The sequence below is a fragment of the Mirounga leonina genome, unplaced genomic scaffold, assembly GCF_011800145.1.
Source record: "Mirounga leonina isolate KUSES-001 unplaced genomic scaffold, KU_Mleo_1.0 Mir_173, whole genome shotgun sequence".
Taxonomy (NCBI): Eukaryota; Metazoa; Chordata; class Mammalia; order Carnivora; family Phocidae; genus Mirounga; species Mirounga leonina.
The window spans coordinates 10527878-10544946 of record NW_023270447.1 but is presented as its reverse complement, the minus strand read 5'-3'; the positions used below and the strand labels follow the sequence as shown (position 1 = coordinate 10544946).

The window sequence follows — 17069 nt, the reverse complement described above, 5'->3', positions numbered from 1 at the left end:
TTCAATGACTGATACAATAATAGGAAAGTTTTATAAACATGATTGAACTAGTTTTTCCTAAAATGGTCAATACAGTTTTTTTTTTTTAAGATTTTATTTATTTGACAGAGAGAGAGCGAGTGAGCACAAGAAGGGGGAGCGGGAGGGGAAGAAGCAGACTCCCCGCTGAGCAGGGAGTCAGATATGGGGCTTGATCCCAGCACCCTGAGATCATGACCTGAGCCGAAGGCAGATGCTTAACCGACTGAGCCACCCAAGTGCCCCAATGGTCAATACAGTTTTAACTGTTGATTTCACTTTTCCTCTGAGAAAATGAAAACCTCAGTCTGTGAAAGAAAAAATCTAAGAGCATCACTGGAAAAAGGGGACATTTTCTAGGGCAGTGATTTCTTTTTAATACTGCTTTTATGATTCAACAGGACAATTACAGTAATCTTGAGGACTGCTTTTTAAAAGGTTTAAAAGAATATTGACAGAAGTGTAATTTTAAATGTACAAAACATCCCACATAGCCATTTCAGGGTAAAAGGAAAAGGGGGGGGTGGGCCTGGTGAAATGGACGATTGTATTAAAGCACTGAAAGTACCTGGCAGATGGTGGGGGCTCGGGGACTGTCCTTGTTGTTGAATGAATCAGTGCAGCAATCCTATCTGCTAACCAGGCACCTGCCATGGTATCAGGTGATTGTACACAAGAACTCTTTTGATACAATGATAGGACCACCCTCTTTTTATAACTACAAAAATATGTTGAGATTTCTTCATGAGGTTACCTTCTGTTTCAGATTCATGGGCTTTGGGGGGAGGAAAAGCAAGTTACATTTTGGATACAGTTCATGTAGTTTAAAGAGGTATCAGGGGTTCTAAAGCAGTGTTAATTCACATGGGAGTGAGTGGACATAGAATTTGCAAGGCACGGAGTCCTTCCTGATGCCCATTTAGAAATCCTCAGGCAAGAAGAACCCCTTTAATGGAGAATCCCCAAATGCCATCAACCAAATTATCATCATGGTCAAATAATCTTTATGAGCAACTTTTTTCTGACATGTTGACTTCTGCTCTGATCAAATGTGCCATTTCATTAATGAAACATATTGGGTTTGAAATAAAACAGACCATACAGAGACACCTTTTTCTTTTTAAAGAAACTACTCGACCTATTTTGTTTTAGCCCAAAATAAAAACATAAACCATATTTTGTTTTGTACAGCCAAAGAAAATTTTCAAGAATATCCCTTTCCTGGGAAAGTTGGAGGTAAAACATGTAGAGGTCATGGCTGCTGACAGGAAGACCTGTTCATTTTCTCGCTTTTGCAATGAGATGACAACTGATTGCTTTGGAGATGCTGATTGCTGCGGCCATTACTGGGCTAGCCTAGTCACCTGTAAGAGAATGATGCCTTGATCACCACGGCCCCCGTGCCATAATCTACTTAATATGAGCACCATCACTGGCTGAGCTTGCTTGTTTAGGGAAGTGCATGGGCTCTCTCTCTCTCTCTCTTTTTAATTAAAGAACATATTGTCCAGCCTGCACTAATGTCTTCCTTAGCTCAATCAGGCTGATTCACACAGTTTAATTAAACATGGTGTTCCAACCAAATGACTTGAAGATTTTACTTTTAAGCAGGGCAAACAACTTTACTAAAAGGCTACTTAAAAATCTGTTTTTCTAAATTATGCATTAACTCTTTTGTGTGTGTGTGTGTGCGCGCGCGCGCGAGCGTGTTTTGGCTTTGAGCTTAATTACACCGCCTGGCGCCACCTTTTGTTTTTGAATGGTTGAGTAGTTGGTCGTCTCCTGCCCTAAGCTGAGCAAGTGCATGATTTGTATATGTCACCACCATCTGAGGATAGCCTGGGCTATTTGTGATTCGTGTAGCATGTCGACATTTTCTCTCTCTGAGTTGCCGTGGCATGTTTTTCTCCAAGAGTGAGCCCTCCAGAATGCAACCTTTCACATAGTGTTCTTTTATGAGATAGAAAATGTCTGACTGGGGTCAATACCCTCATCTTAATTTGTATTGTTCTCTCATAGCCGCCGTCATACTTTGGTTTACAAGTACCATTAAACGTTTATATGCTAGATTGCACACTTGTCATGATTTACATAACAGTGGTAAAACTCTGACTCTCAGGTAAGCAATCCAGCTCTGGAAATTTCTATAGGTTTGATTATATTAATTGGTGGATATTCAGTACTATATTCTATCTTTTATCTATTATTTTTTACTTTGTTAAAGGAAATAACTACTGTACCTGTAATTAAGATCATTCTGTTGGTCCTTGCTCTGCTATGAATGCATCCTTAGGTAGTTGTTCTCTTTTGTTTGTAATAAGCCTTGGTCAATATTTCCCCCTTGGTTAGCATCAAATATTCATTAGACTGTGAATGCTTATGAGGCTAGAGAATGAGTTTCTGCTCCCTTGTTACTGCATCGTTCAGCACTGTCTTTGACACATAGCAGCTGCTCAATTCATGCCGATAAAACCAATAGAACTTTCTTCAGCCACAATATCCCGGCACACAGATTTGGCGAACTGGTTGCCTATGGGCTGCATTCAGTTTTGTAATGTTTTCTTGGGCATGAATGCTGTTTAAAAATTTTGAAGTCATGGTTGACATATATAATTTATGAAAATTTCCACTTAATTCTGGATTTTTGGCTTCTCTTAAATATTAAAGTATGCGATTATGGGCCCAGATTCCTACATGGGAGTAGGAGGTTGAAGCTAAGTCTTCTTAGGATAGGGCATGCTTTTCTAGTTTACCAATTTACCTACTTCAAATTCTTGGCCCCTGAGGGCATCTGAACTTTGAACCTCTGGAATAATGCCATTTAAGGCAGCTCAGTTACTGAATCATTAAAGGAACTTTTCCTAAGGTGTTATCATCTGGAATGCAAGAATTTACAAATTGTGATACAGTTTTCTGAGGAATCTGGGGAAATGTGTTTTTTATAACATACTTTTAAAAGGCATATGGAGGGGTGCCTGGGTGGCTCAGTAGGTTAAGCGTCTGCCTTCGGCTCTGGTCATGATCCCTGGGATCGAGTCCTGCGGGGGCTCCCTGCTCAGTGGGGAGCCTGCTTCTCCCTCTGCCTCTACCCCCTCCCCCCCAGCTCATGTGTGTGCGTGTGCTCCCTCTCTGTCTCTCTCCCTCTCTCTGACAAATAAATAAATAAAATCTTTTAAAAGGCTTATGGAATGATTTGGAGTTCCTAAGATAATTTAAATATGTCTTTTGGGGCTACTTGACCAAATGGACAGTGTTTTAGGAGCCATGTAAAACATTTCCAGGGGATGATCAGTCACATTTTTATGTAGCATAGCGGATAGGACAGTGCGCTGTCCCTGGACCAGCAACATCAGAATTACTGAGGAACTTGTTAAAAATAAAATTCTTGGAAGAATGAAGCGGGGGAAATCGGAGGGGTAGATGAACCATGAGAGACGATGGACTCTGAAAAACAAACAGGGTTCTAGAGGGGAGGGGGGTGGGAGGATGGGTTAGCCTGGTGGTGGGTATTGAGGAGGGCACATTCTGCATGGAGCACTGGGTGTTGTGCACAAACAATGAATCATGGAACACTTCATCTAAAACTAATGATGTAATGTATGGGGATTAACATAAGAATAAAATTAAAAAAAAATAAATAAAATTCTTGGGCCCAGCAATCTGTTCTTTTTTTTTTTTTTTTTTTATGTTGTGTTACTCATCATACAGTACATCCTTAAAGCAATCTGTATTTTAATAAGCCCTCTAGGTTACCCTGAACCAGCCTGTTAACAGGATAAAATATAATAATAAAATATAATTTAGATTGATATTTGTTTTTATTTCTTTTTTTTTTTTAAAGATTTTATTTATTTATTTGAGAGAGAGAGAGAGAGAAAGCATGAGAGGGGAGAGGGTCAGAAGGAGAAACAGACTCCCCACTGAGTCAGGAGCCCGATGTGGGACTCGATCCTGGGACTCCAGGATCATGACCTGAGCTGAAGGCAGTCGCTTAACCAACTGAGCCACCCAGGCACCCGATATTTGTTTTTATTTCTGAAAAGTTTTAGTAATATTGACTAATTCAACAAATTCTTTTTTTTAAATGCATGTTTATTTCTTTTTTCTTAAGATTTCTGTTTTGTATTTTTTTTTTAAGATTTTATTTATTTATTTGACAGAGAGGGACACAGCGAGAGAGGGAACACAGGGGGAGTGGGAGAGGGAGAAGCAGGCTTTCCTTAGAGCAGGGAGCCTGATGCGGGGCTAGATCCCAGGACCCTGGGATCATGACCTGAGCCGAAGGCAGACACTTAACAACTGAGCCACCCAGGCGCCCCTACAAGTGCTCTCCTTGAAGGGCCTGGTCAGCATACCCAACCACAGAGGAATTGGGCCAAAGTAAGGAAGACACAGTTCAGTTTGGAGGCATGAAGTTTTCTTGGTATTAGGGCAGAATCTGAGAAAATATCTACTGGGCTCATTCATAAATTAGAGTCCTCTTGTCTACAGACGGTGCCTTTCTCTTCCTCCATGGTAAGTTCCTCCAGGAAAGATCTTGAAGATCTTTCTTCAAGGATGTTTCTCTAAAAGGACTTGAGTCATTGGTGTCTCCAGTGGATTGTATTGTTTCTTCTGGAATGCTTTTGTATGTAGTAGGTCGTTTTTTAAAACCTTTTTTTTTTTTTAATTTTTAAGTAATCTCTACACCCAATGTGGAGTTTGAACTCATAACCCCTATTAAGAGTTGCATGCTCTACCGACTGAGCCAGCCAGGTGCCTCATCCTTGAAATTTTTCATTCCAGGACCAGAATATCTGCTATGTTACAATAGCATTACTGGTGTAAGCCTGGGGCAAGGTGACCTATGAGAGGAGGGCCTGGCTGTGACCAGGAAGGAAATTAGGGCAAGATCAGTAAGATTTAAGAGTTTTCTCTGTTCTCATTTATTGTGAATTAGTTTTGATTCCTTGAGTGAGAACTCAAACTTTGTGATCTGACCTGGGAGACATTGGCCAAATTTCACTAGGCAGATGATTTCTTTTTTTTTTAAAGATTTTATTTATTTATTTGACAGAGAGAGACACAGCGAGAGAGGGAACACAAGCGGGGGGAGTGGGAGAGGGAGAAGCAGGCTCCCTGCAGAGCAGGGAGCCCGATGTGGGACTCGATCCCAGGACTCTGGGATCATGACCTGAGCTGAAGGCAGTCGCTTAACCAACTGAGCCACCCAGGCGCCCAGGCAGATGATTTCTTGACTGTAATGCTTTTGAGACTTAACTGAGAAAAACAATGGCATTCCGAAAACATTTAGGTAAGGTAAATGCTAGGAGCTTAAAAAATTTTCCTAAAAATTAGAAAGCTGTAGTTAAAAAGTCAGTTACTGTAATGTACACCATGGTGACCATAGTTAATAATACCATATTATATATTTGAAAGTTGTCAAGAGAGTAAATTTTAAAGGTTCTTATCACAAGAAAAAAATTTTGTCATTATGTATGGTAATGGATGTTAAAAAAATTGTTTCCATCTATAGGCAGCTTCCAATAGGAGATATTTTAAAATAGTTAAAATTTGTAGGTGTATTTTATGAGAATATTCTTTATCTGATGTAATTTCTGAAAGCTTGTAAAGTTTAAAAATTCTTCTAAAGTCCTTAATAGTTTAATTTGTATTATATTTACTTTAAAAAATTTATGGGTTTATAGTGAAAAAAAAGTTTCTACTCGAATTTCATCCTGTAGCTTCATGGTTTCTGTTGCAGGATGGTCTCTGCAACATATACTAAAGTATATCCCATATACTTTCAAAGAATAGTGAAAAAACAAAAACCAAGGAAATGCAAAACGTTTGAAAACAACCAAAAAGACTATTGGTGATAAAAGCAAGCCTTATGAGTTTGTCCCTTTTGGTGAATGGATTTGTAAAATAAATTTAATTCCACATTATTAAATGATAGCAATAGTTTGTTGTGAAATCTAAATTCTTAGTGGAAAAGGGCATTAAAACAGACAATCCAAACTCCAGATCAGTTGTGGATATTTTCTTCCCCACAGGTGTTTTAGGGAACCAGGAAATGTAATTAGTGAGAGGCAGGGAGCCGGAAGAGCTGAGTCCTTATGCTCAGCCTGACTCATGTTTGCAGGGGCCCGGCCTCTGGAAGGCAGTCTTTAGGTTTGGGATCAGACACCTAAAAATCTGCTTAAGTTTTAAGGGCCTTGACTCTCCTTTCGGTAAATTAAAACTAACTTATTGATGGAGAACAATAAATGGCAAGAACAAGCCAACAGACAAACCAACAAACAAATAATAAAAACAAAAGGAAATGTCCTGCAGACAATGGTTTCAAATTGAGGAAGCAGGGGCGCCTGGGTGGCTCAGTCGGTTAAACATCCGACCCTTTTTTTTAAAAAGATGTATTTATTTATTTGAGAGAGAGAGAGGGAGAAAGAGGGAATGAGCAGGGGAAGGGGCAGTGGGAGACAGAGGGAGAGATCTCAAGCAGACTCCCCACTGAGCATGGAGCCCTTTGTGGGGCTCAGTCTCACAACCCTGAGATCATGACCTGAGCCAAAACCAAGAGTCAGATGCTCATCCAACTGAGCCACCCAGGTGCCCCTAAATGTTGACTCTTGATTTCGGCTCAGATCATGATCTCAGGGTCATGAAATTGAGCTCCACATGAGGCTGCATGCTCAGGGGTGGGTCTGCTTCTCTTCCTCTTTCTCTCTCCCTCTGCCCCCTCACCCCCCCCACCCCGCTTGTGTGCTGTCTTTCTCTCTCTCAAAAATAAATAAATAAATCTTAGAAAGAAAACAAACGACAAATTGAGGAAGCAAGGAGACAGGTGTCAGCATGATTGATAGTGACCTTGACGTCTTTAGATAACTTCAGTGTGTTGACTGAACTGAATTTAATAAAATGTATTTTTAAAGCTTTATTTCATAGGGGTATTTTCATAAGTCTGTCTGGAAATGAGGACTTCAGTAATGAGACCCACTTTGAGGCAAACCGTTACTTTTTGAAGTTCAATTTAAAAGAGCTATGCCATTTTCAGAATCCGTGATTCTTTTTTTTTTTTTTTAAGATTTTATTTATTTATTTGACAGAGAGAGACACAGCAAGAGAGGGAACACAAGTAGGGGGAGAGGGAGAGGGAGAAACAGGCTTCCCGTGGAGCAGGGAGCCCAATGTGGGGCTCAATCCCAGGACCCCCGGACCATGACCCGAGCCGAAGGCAGATGCTTAACAACTGAGCCACCCAGATGCCCCTGTGATTCTTGATTAGGAAAGAAATGCCTAAAGGGATGATGAAGGTTTGCAGGCTCATTGCTGGTATACAATACAGCTATGTTTTCTGTGGTTACATCAAAACCAGAACACTGCAGTATCCTGTGGAATAGACCTCAGAGTTGGAAGAGTTTCTTTTCCTTGTAGAAAATAGCCAGGTGAACAAAGAAGGGTAGTTGAGCTCTCTTACATTTTTAAAGGAGCTGTAAAAGCAGGTATTCTGTGGGTTGTGGTCAGTGTGTAAGGTATAAAAAGCTGCTTTTACAGTCAGCTTGAATTTATGGGCAAATATTAAGAGGTACCTATGTATCTGTATTTTGAAAACCATTTGTCAAAATGCTGTAACTGTTTTGGAATATGAGGAAATTGAGCAGATTTCATTTAGTTGCATCAGTGTTCTCATTGTTTTATGTTTATTTGAGTTTGATGAATACTTTGATTTCATTTTAACAGCTTTTTTTACTTTTCATGTTTAGCATGTATACAGCATACCAAGTTGCTAAGTTTTGAATTTAGTTGAATATTTGAGCACGCAGCATTTGCATGGCATATAGCAGGTGCTTAATAACTGTTTGTTTGAGTCCATGTATTGTATTAAGATGTCTGCTGATCCCACCCTTTTGGTGGTTCATCTTTTCCCACTAACCATTTATTTTCAGATAAGTGAAAGGGGATTTTTTGTAGAACATTCTAGAAAGAAAATATGAGTATTGATGCTCTGTTAATATTATGAGTATTGGTGCTCTGAGTTAAATAGACTGATTGACACATTTAAAAATAAACTGTAAAATATGAAAAGTACAGATAACTTTTTTGGGAGTATGGTATGTAGGGAAGGAAAAAGGATGAATAATTACTCAGCCTTAAGAAAGAACTTGCCATTTGTGTCAACATGGATGGACCTAGAGGGTATTATGCTAAGTAAAATAAGGCAGAGAAAAACAAATACCATATAATTTCACTTATATGTGGAATCTAAAAAACAAAACAAACGAACAAACAAATAACAACAACAACACAAACAAACTTGTAAATACAGAGAATGAACTAGTGGTTGCCAGAGAAGAGGGGTGTGGGGGGGATGGATGAAACAGATGAAAGGGATAAAGAGGTACAAACTTCCAGTTATAAAATAAGTCGCGAAGATGAAAAGTACAGCATATTGATGTAATCAATAATGTTGTACTAATGTTGTATGGTGATACACGGTAACTACACTTAATCTATAGTATTGTGGAATCACTATGTTGTACACCTGAAACTAATAAAACATTGTATGTCAACTGTACTTAAACTGTACTTAATAATAAATAATAATAACAAATAATATATAAATAAATATTAAATAATAAAAATTCAAAAAAGAAAAAAGATGAATCGACTTTACATATAATATTTAGAGTAAATTTTCAAAAATGTTCCCACTAGTAAAGATGCCAATAATTTAATTCTTTCCCATTGCATGTCTCCCTGCTTGGAGAGAAGTATGTGTTCTATTGTCAAATCGGCATCATGGTTGGGCTGCAAAAAGTCAACGCCAGTAACCCTCCACCCCTCAAAAGCTCATGTACAAATGCCATAGAAATGAAAGTTGAAAGTTGGTAGATTTCACTGATTGTGACACATCTTGGAAGTTGAGATGATGTTTACCTTCTGTATATTTTAACATTGTCTCTATGGTTACACTCTTTATTCCCTCTTTTCAGTCATACAGTTTATCAAGAAAGAAAATAGTGCACTACACCTGTTTTGATCAGCGGAAAAGAGCAAATGCGGCATTTTTGATAGGTGCTTATGCTGTAAGTACTTTTTCATGATTATTTTCTATAATCAGGCCAATGGAATGCTAACACTGTCACATAAAATCCAGGCCACTTTTTCAGTGGAATTGGGAGATGGTGAAAATTATTAACACCCTGGGAATGGATATGGAACAGAAAGTGTGGACTACTATCCATGGGCTGTTTAACTCCCAGATTTTATTTCCTAGTAGCTAATGAGAGAATCTTAGAACCAAAATGGGTAGCTTGGATCTGGCAGTTGTATAGGTGTTTTTAAAAAAAGAATATCCAGAAAGAATATTTCTAGGGAAAAGAATATATAGTGGAAGATATTTATTTTTATTTATTTTATTTTATTTATTTTTTTAAGTAGGCTCCATGCCCAGTGTGGAGCTTGAACTTATAACCCTGAGATCAAGACCTGAGCTGAGATCAAGAGTTGGACATATAATGGACTGAGCCACCCGAGCGCCCCTATAGTGGAAGATGTGTTTTTTGTTTTTGTTTTTGTTTTTGCAAGAGAGAGGGGTGGGAGGGGCAGTGGGACTGGGAGAGAGAGAATCAGCCTTCATGCTGGGCTCAACCTCACAACCCTGAGATCAGGAAGAGTCAGATGCTTACCCTACTGAACCATCCAGGTGCCCCAGTATAGTGGAAGATTTTTAAAGACTGTCGAGGTGTTCCTCTTCTGCAAAAGAGGAAATCGTAGATTGCATGGGGGAGGGTTATTATTATTATTATTTTTACCAATCCATTTATTAATCTATACATGTGTTTGTGGTAGGCAAACCAAACATAAAGCCTGCATATATTACAGCTTCCCTAAGAACTGGACAAGACTTTCCCAAAATAATTTTGATTGGAAATTTTGTTCTCTGTAAGCACTAAAATGTAAATGTGAGTTCCACGTGAATGTGCTGCAGAGTTTTGGTGCGACTATTTCTAGAATTTTCTATATATACTGGGATTGGGCAAAAACTTGGAAGGCAGAAGCCATCGGGGCCAAAACTCATCTGTAACCTGTACTAGCTTTTTAGGGGCATGTGTGATATGCACTTAGGAATATGCTGGTCTAAAGGCAGGGGAGCGAGGCATCATTTCCCATCACCCTTGGGGAGGGTGTGCTTCTCTGAAGCCTGGAAGCACACTGCTGTGTGACCTTTCAACGGCCTCCTTCTGAAGATCTTGCCGGAAGGAGGCACCAGCTACTATACCTCACATTCTGCCACATCAAACCAAAGCTCTGGGGGAAAAAACCCAGAGGTGGCGTTGGAATGACCGTCAGATATTGGAGGGTGTAGGCTGAGAAGAGTGGCAGGCGGACAGCCTGACTGCAGCCTGGGGCCTTGTTTCCAGGGCTGAGATGTCCAGCTCTGCCCATCTTTTCTACCCCCGATGTAGCTCCAATAAAGCCTGGGGCCATCCCTTGTGGTACTTTTCTTTCCCACTCTGTAGGCAGCATGGTATAATATCAAGAATCATGACTAAAAACATTTTTTCATCCTGAAGTGGCTCTGGAATGATGGGTAAACCACTTTATCTCTCTTCGCTTTATTTAGTTTCCTTATCTGTAAACTGATAGGGTTGGCTATAATGACCTCTAAGTTTCCTTCCAATTCTGAGGATATGAGGATTATCTGTAGTGCCAGACAGACTACCGCTTTTATTTTAAAAGTGTGCACGAAAAGCTGGCTGTTGGCGTGAAGGTTCAGCGAAGTGCTGGTAAGCTGAATTAAGCAGGCATGCTTATTTTTCACTTTGCGTTGATAATTATTACTCATTTGAAACTGATCATTGCCACCATGTTTAGAATATGGAGAGCCTGTACTAACCTTTGGATTCAAGCCATGTGAGCAAGCGTGTCTTTCCTGAGGGGTTTTGTGATGCCGCGTGAGCATGTTCCCCGGGAGTCCTCCGTCATAAGGGATTGCCATCAGGAAGAGGTCATCCGCTGCTCCCTCTCTCCTTCCTCTCTTCCCCACCCTCTCCTCTTCCCTCTCCTCTTTCCTTCTTAATGCCCGGCCTTCCCGTTTCTGGTGTCATCCTTTATTTCATCAATGGCACCTCTAGGGTTTTGAAAGGAAGCTCAGTCACAATAGGTGCACTGAGCTTGGATCTGCTGCAGAAGTTTCCACCACTTTAATGCAACCAAATGAAGGAAAAGCAGTCTCAGCAGGGTTGAAGAAGTGCTGAGGGCAGCACGAGCTTGCCTTACATGCTTGTTAACAGTCCAGAGAAGCCATGGAAAGTAATTATTCTTGTACCGTTTATTTCCTAATTGGTTTTCTTTTCCAATTTTGGGAGTGCATTTCCCAGAAAGCTTTTTGACACACTTAATAAAAATGAAAACCAAGAATTATATTCTTTCCTTAAAGAGAATTTGGTGCCTTACTTCGTGTTGTGTGTATGCATTTAATTGTTGGCACAAGTTTTGTAGGAAGAGAGTCAGTAATGTGCATTATATATACATCTCCATGAAGTTACACGTGTATTAAATGTTGCTATTTGGGTAAGCCAGAATCTTCTGGGGGAATCTTCCTATTATTAAGGTCAAATATCCAACTGTGTGTTTGTATCTCCACATTATGTCTCTAAATGATATCTCACACTTATTGTGGCAAAACAGAACTTTTTATTCCTTTTCTCTACGAAACTATTTATTGCCACAGTCGTTGCCTGTTCAGTAAATGGACTACCATCAGTGACTTGCTGAAACAAAGAATAGTAGTCATTTTCATTAACTCCTGTTTCCTCTTCCCATATTATACTCATCAGTAAGTTGGTCAGCTCTGCTTCTAAAACATATATTGAGTCAGAATACTTCTTTCCATTTCTGTTGTTGTCCCCTAGCTCCAGCCATTGTCGCTGTTCACCTGGATGATCACCAGAGCATCGTACATTGTTTCCTTTTTACAGTCTTGCTTTTCTTTAATCACAGTTGCCACACAATTTTCAGAGTAATCTTATAAGAATATAAATTAGATCATTCATGGCCCTGTTTCAAATCTGTCAAGTGCTTGTTCACTGTTCTTGGCGTTAAATTCAACCTCCTTACCAATGCCAGTAAGATCCTCCCTGATCTGGCCCTGTCTACCTCTGTGTTCTCCTTGCTCAGGATGCCCCCATCACACTGGCCTTCTAACCATGAAAATCTCAAGCTTATTCCCACCAGAAGGCCTTGATATTTCTGTTCTCTCTGCCTGGAGTGTTTTTACCTAAAACCTTTGCCTTCCTGATTCCTTGTAATGTCACTTCCTCAGAGACATCTTTTCAAGTTTTACTCTGCTCCCCCCACCCCCAGTCACTCTCTAGTCCCTTGTTGCTTTGTTTTCTTTATAGCACTCTACTCTTAGAAATTATCTGATTGATTTATGTGTTTATTGTTTATTATCTCTTTCCTAGACCAGAGGGTAGGAATCTTGTCTGTTCTGTTCATTGCTGTGTCTGGGAGGCGATAAAACATTTAACAAGGAGTTAGGCCCAGCCATTCACCAGTTGAATTGGAAGCTGGTCACCATGGAGCCTTCCTGTTATGCTGAGTCATGGGGAAGTCCAGGGTGGGGGATGTCCCAGGGAAGAGATGAGGTGGCCGGTGTGGAGGGGCATGGGATACTGCAGACCGCAGTTACTTACCAACTGGTTTGGAACTATTTCAGTATTTCAACGCTGAGCATCAGCTTAGAACTGTGCCCTGCACATAGTAGGTGCTCCGTAAATATCTACACAATGAATGAATAATGCGAAGACAAAATATGGAAAAAGGAAGGAAGGTAACTTCCTTTAGGTAACTTCAGAGGGAAACTGAAAACGATCATATTGGACATAAAGTGTAAAGTGTTATCTTCCTCATTACCAGAACGTTGTGATCTTGACTGAGTCAACTATGGCCTTTACAGATGCAGAATCAAAGCAGAGATCACAGTCCAAGGGCAGTACCCACTATATAAAGTCACATCACTACCTTGCCTTTTTTCTGGACGAAATTTTTTTTCTAATTTTTAAAATTGTGGTAAAATACACACAATATAAAATTTATTGTCTTGCCATTTCTTTCTTTTTATTTCCTTATTTAATTTTTTAAATCTACTTTTTAAGAACTTTATTTATTTATTTGTCAGAGAGAGAGCACAAGAAGGGGGAGTGGCAGGCAGAGGGAGAAGCAGGGTCCCCGCTGAGCAGGGAGCCCGATGCGAGATTCGATCCCAGGACCCTGGGCTCATGACCTGAGCTGAAGGCAGATGCTTAACTGACTGAACCCAGGAGTCCCTTTAATTATTTTTTTAATTGAAGTATAATTGACATAACATTATATTACTTTCAGATGTACAATTTAATGATTTAATATTTATATATATTGAAAGATGATCACCATGATAAGTCCAGTTAACATTTGTCAGCATACGTAGTGACAAAAACATCTTTTTCCTTGTGATGAGTCTTAACCTCTTTCAGCATACAGCTCAGTAGCATTAGGTACATTCGTATTGTTCTGCAGCTATCATATCTTGCTTGTGAGTGTGACGTCTTGTGCCAAACACGCACGTACAGAGTCACGGCTTTGCCTGTGTTTTCTCCGTTAGATCAGGACTTTAAGTATGTCACACAAGCTTTTGTGTTTCTATTTTCTTATCTCTAAGTGGGGGAGAGCCTTTTTATGTTTTATCTCATAGAACTGTCATGAGTATTAAGAAGGAGATAAAATATAGAACACCATGTTCAGTAGGAAATCCACAAACCCGTCTCTGTGGGTGATTCTAAAGCCAGGGTTGCTAGAACAATGTGGCCACTGGAGATCACAGTGACCTGAACAGACAGATGATACGCACTGTTTCAGGGAAGTCCCTACTCAGGAAGTATCTCTTTATCCCTAAGCTGTGACATTATCCTTCTTGAGATGAAGGGCACAGGTTTTAAGTAGAGATCAACTTTGTTGGGAAGGTGTTTGCCTTCCAGGACAATACTCAGGGCAGTGCTGGAGTTGGGGGTCAGGATGCTTGGCTCATAGTGGTAACCACAGTACTCTGACATGAGTTTGAAGCAGATGGCCTGAAGATACTGTAAGCATGAAGTAATTAGGTTCTTGCTACATGCTTAAAGACCAAATCCTCACTAGTTACCATCTTGCTTTCAGTTCACAGAACTATGTTACAGAGGTCAAGGAGAATTTGGATCAGGCCCATGATACTGGAGGATTGGAAAAATAATATGTGTGAGAAGCTACAACAAATGTGATGGTTTAGCTTAGAAAATGAAGTTCAGAGTTAAAGTATTAAGATTCCTTTTTTTCCCCCCAGATATGTGGAGGATGCTTAAACAGAGGCGGTAACCACAATGTATTTTCCTTAACCCACTTGTTAAGTCCTCACGTTGCTAAATAAGGGGTCTAATTATGGATTAACTGGACCTGGGCTGAGCCAGATGTCATGTCTGAATTAGAGATGACAAGGCTAAGGTTTGTAGACTTTGTAATCATGTCTGTGTCTGCTATTTATTCTGTAGACTACACTTAAAGCCTTAGTAGGTATATTCTACTTCTAAGTCTACTACTAATTGCAAAGAAGCCATTCTCCATCTGGCTTAATGGTTGAGAGCAGCGACATGAGCAGGGAGCCACAGGTTTGGCCTTGAATCTGCTTGGTAGTTTTATGTCTTGAGCTAGTTATTTAACTCATCCAAATTCACCAGTTTTTTTCATCTTTAAAATAGAGATAATAATATTCTAAGAAAATGTTGCAAAGGCATCTAAAATGTTAAACAACATCTTACCCACCTAACATAGTTGTGGTGAGGACTGCAGGAGGTCATGTTCATGCAGGTGTCCTGGGGCAGTGCCTGGCATTTTAAGCATTTAGGAATGGCTGGCAGCTCTAGGCAGAAAAGTTGTGTGGCCTTCCAGAAAGTTTTCTGAGCTATTGTCTTACCTCCCCTGAAGAGCTGAAGCCTGCTCCTCCTTTCCACCCCATTTTACACTTACACCCTTTCTTGGCTCAGTGACACTCAGATGGTTGTTAATCTGTTGATTGCTTAGGATAAATCACTGGAAGGTATGGTACGCAATTTTTTTTTTGTAGGTTGTTATTTGCATTTTAAAGGAAGAAACTGTCCGAACCAAGCAAATTTCTCATTTTTGATTAGTGTATTCAGGCATTCTTTAGTTCAGTAAATATTTATTTAGCTCAGATGAGCTTGACCCAGTGACCCAGCGCTGCGGTGGGCTCTGGGGAATGCAAAAAGATGAAAAAGAGGAAAAAGAATGAATGCCTGGCTTAAAATGGGGGACAGATAAGTAATAAAAAATTGAGAAAAATGTGCAATAGGTGCCAAATTGGATAAATATAAATCGACAAGTGTTTTTCCAGCCCTTATTCATGAGGCCTTGTTCTGGGAGTTGAGGATGTAAGGTGAATAACTCTGTGCCTTCTGGGGAGGGTGTTTGGGGACCAGGGTCAAACCTGAGGGGAGGGAGGGATCAATGATGACCAACCCCAGTAGGCCAAGTTTGTGAAGGAATATTGGGGGGGGGGGGAGAACAGCATGGAGGGGAAGATGTTTCCTTGGTGGGGGGGTTGGGAAATGATTAAATATATTTTAAATATCTAGTTTGAAAGGGGATAATTCAGTGAATTTAATTAAGAAGTTTTTTTAATTAAAAAAGTGGCATAACCACATTATAGAAGAAAAGTAGGAAAATTCTCCTGCAGTGACATCATTCTAAACCTGAATAGTCACTGAAGTATAATTGCAACATAGTTTTGTCAGCCTTTTTTCACTTGGCCTCCATATGTTTTGCCTTTTTGCTACTTAGATGATGAAATAATATTCCATTTAGAGCACATACCATTGTTTGTTTAACATTTTAGATGCCTTTGCAACATTTTCTTAGAATGTGACAAATATCATTTGGCATTATAAATATTTTTTTTCTGGATTTTTGTCTTTAGATCACCAGAAGTAGGATTAATAGATTTTAAAAATGTAAGCATTTAAAAAAAATATTTATTTATTTATTTGAGAGAGAGAGTGTGTGTGCACGTGGAGGGGAAGAGCAGAAGGAGAGAGAGAATCTCAGGCAGACTCCCCGCTGAGTGTGGAGTCCAATGTTGGACTCCATCCCATGACCCTTAGATCATGACCTGAGCCAAAATCAAGAGTCAGATATTTAACCCATTGAGCCACTCAGGTGCTCCTAAGCATTTTTTAGGTTCTTGGAGCATATTAACATACTTAAGCCAGTTTGTACTAAATTTGGCATTATGTGAACTAAATCTCCTGCGTCATATACCTTTGCATACTGGGTATAGACATTAAAAATCTAGAAATCTAATTAGTGAAAATGATACCTCATTGTTTTACTAATCATTTTTTGATTATTAATGAGACTTATTATTCCTGTATTTATTTGTAGATTTATTAACTTTTGACTAGTTGGTGTTTTGAAAATCTGTTTCCTGTATTTGGACCATTAAAAGTTGAAAATCATCAGTTTCTTCTTTCCTTTAAGAAAAGAATTCGGGGCACCTGGGTGGCTCAGTCAGTTGGGCGTCTGCCTTCGGATCCCAGGGTCCTGGGATCGAGCCCCGCATTGGACTCCCTGCTCGGCGGGAAGCCTGCTTCTCCCTCTCCCACTCCCACTCCCCCTGCTTGTGTTCCCTCTCTCGCTGTCTCTCTCTCTGTCAAATAAATAAATAAAATCTTAAAAAAAAGAAAAGAAAAAGAAAAGAATTCATTTCGGGGCTCCTGGGTGGCTCAGTCAGTTAAGTGTCCGACTGTTGATTTTGGCTCGGGTCATGATCTAGGGGATCATGAGATCGAAGGAGCTCTGAGTTGGGCTCTGCACTCAGTAGGGAGTCTGCTTGAGATTCTCTCTCTCCCTCTCCCTCTGCCCCTCCCCACCCCACACTTGCTCTCTCTCAAATAAATAAATAAATCTTAAAAAAAAAAAAGGAAAGAAGTCATTTCCCTGAATCTAATTTGTATCAATAGATGTAGACCTCTAGAAAT

At 39.9% G+C, this 17069-nt stretch overlaps 1 protein-coding gene across 6 annotated transcripts in view; it reads left to right on the top strand.

Moving 5' to 3' along the window:
• The window catches only part of CDC14A (cell division cycle 14A), a 181561-nt gene that overhangs the window by 26564 nt on the left and 137928 nt on the right, over positions 1-17069 (top strand). For 3 of the 6 annotated variants that reach the window (XM_035017924.1, XM_035017925.1, XM_035017922.1), the window contains exons 4-5: positions 1210-1254; positions 8994-9086. In XM_035017924.1, coding sequence (XP_034873815.1) covers positions 1210-1254; positions 8994-9086 — 138 coding nt within the window. Of the gene's footprint in view, positions 1-1209; positions 1255-8993; positions 9087-17069 lie in introns of those variants that run through there. The other 3 variants (XM_035017928.1, XM_035017923.1, XM_035017926.1) reach the window with 2 other exon arrangements.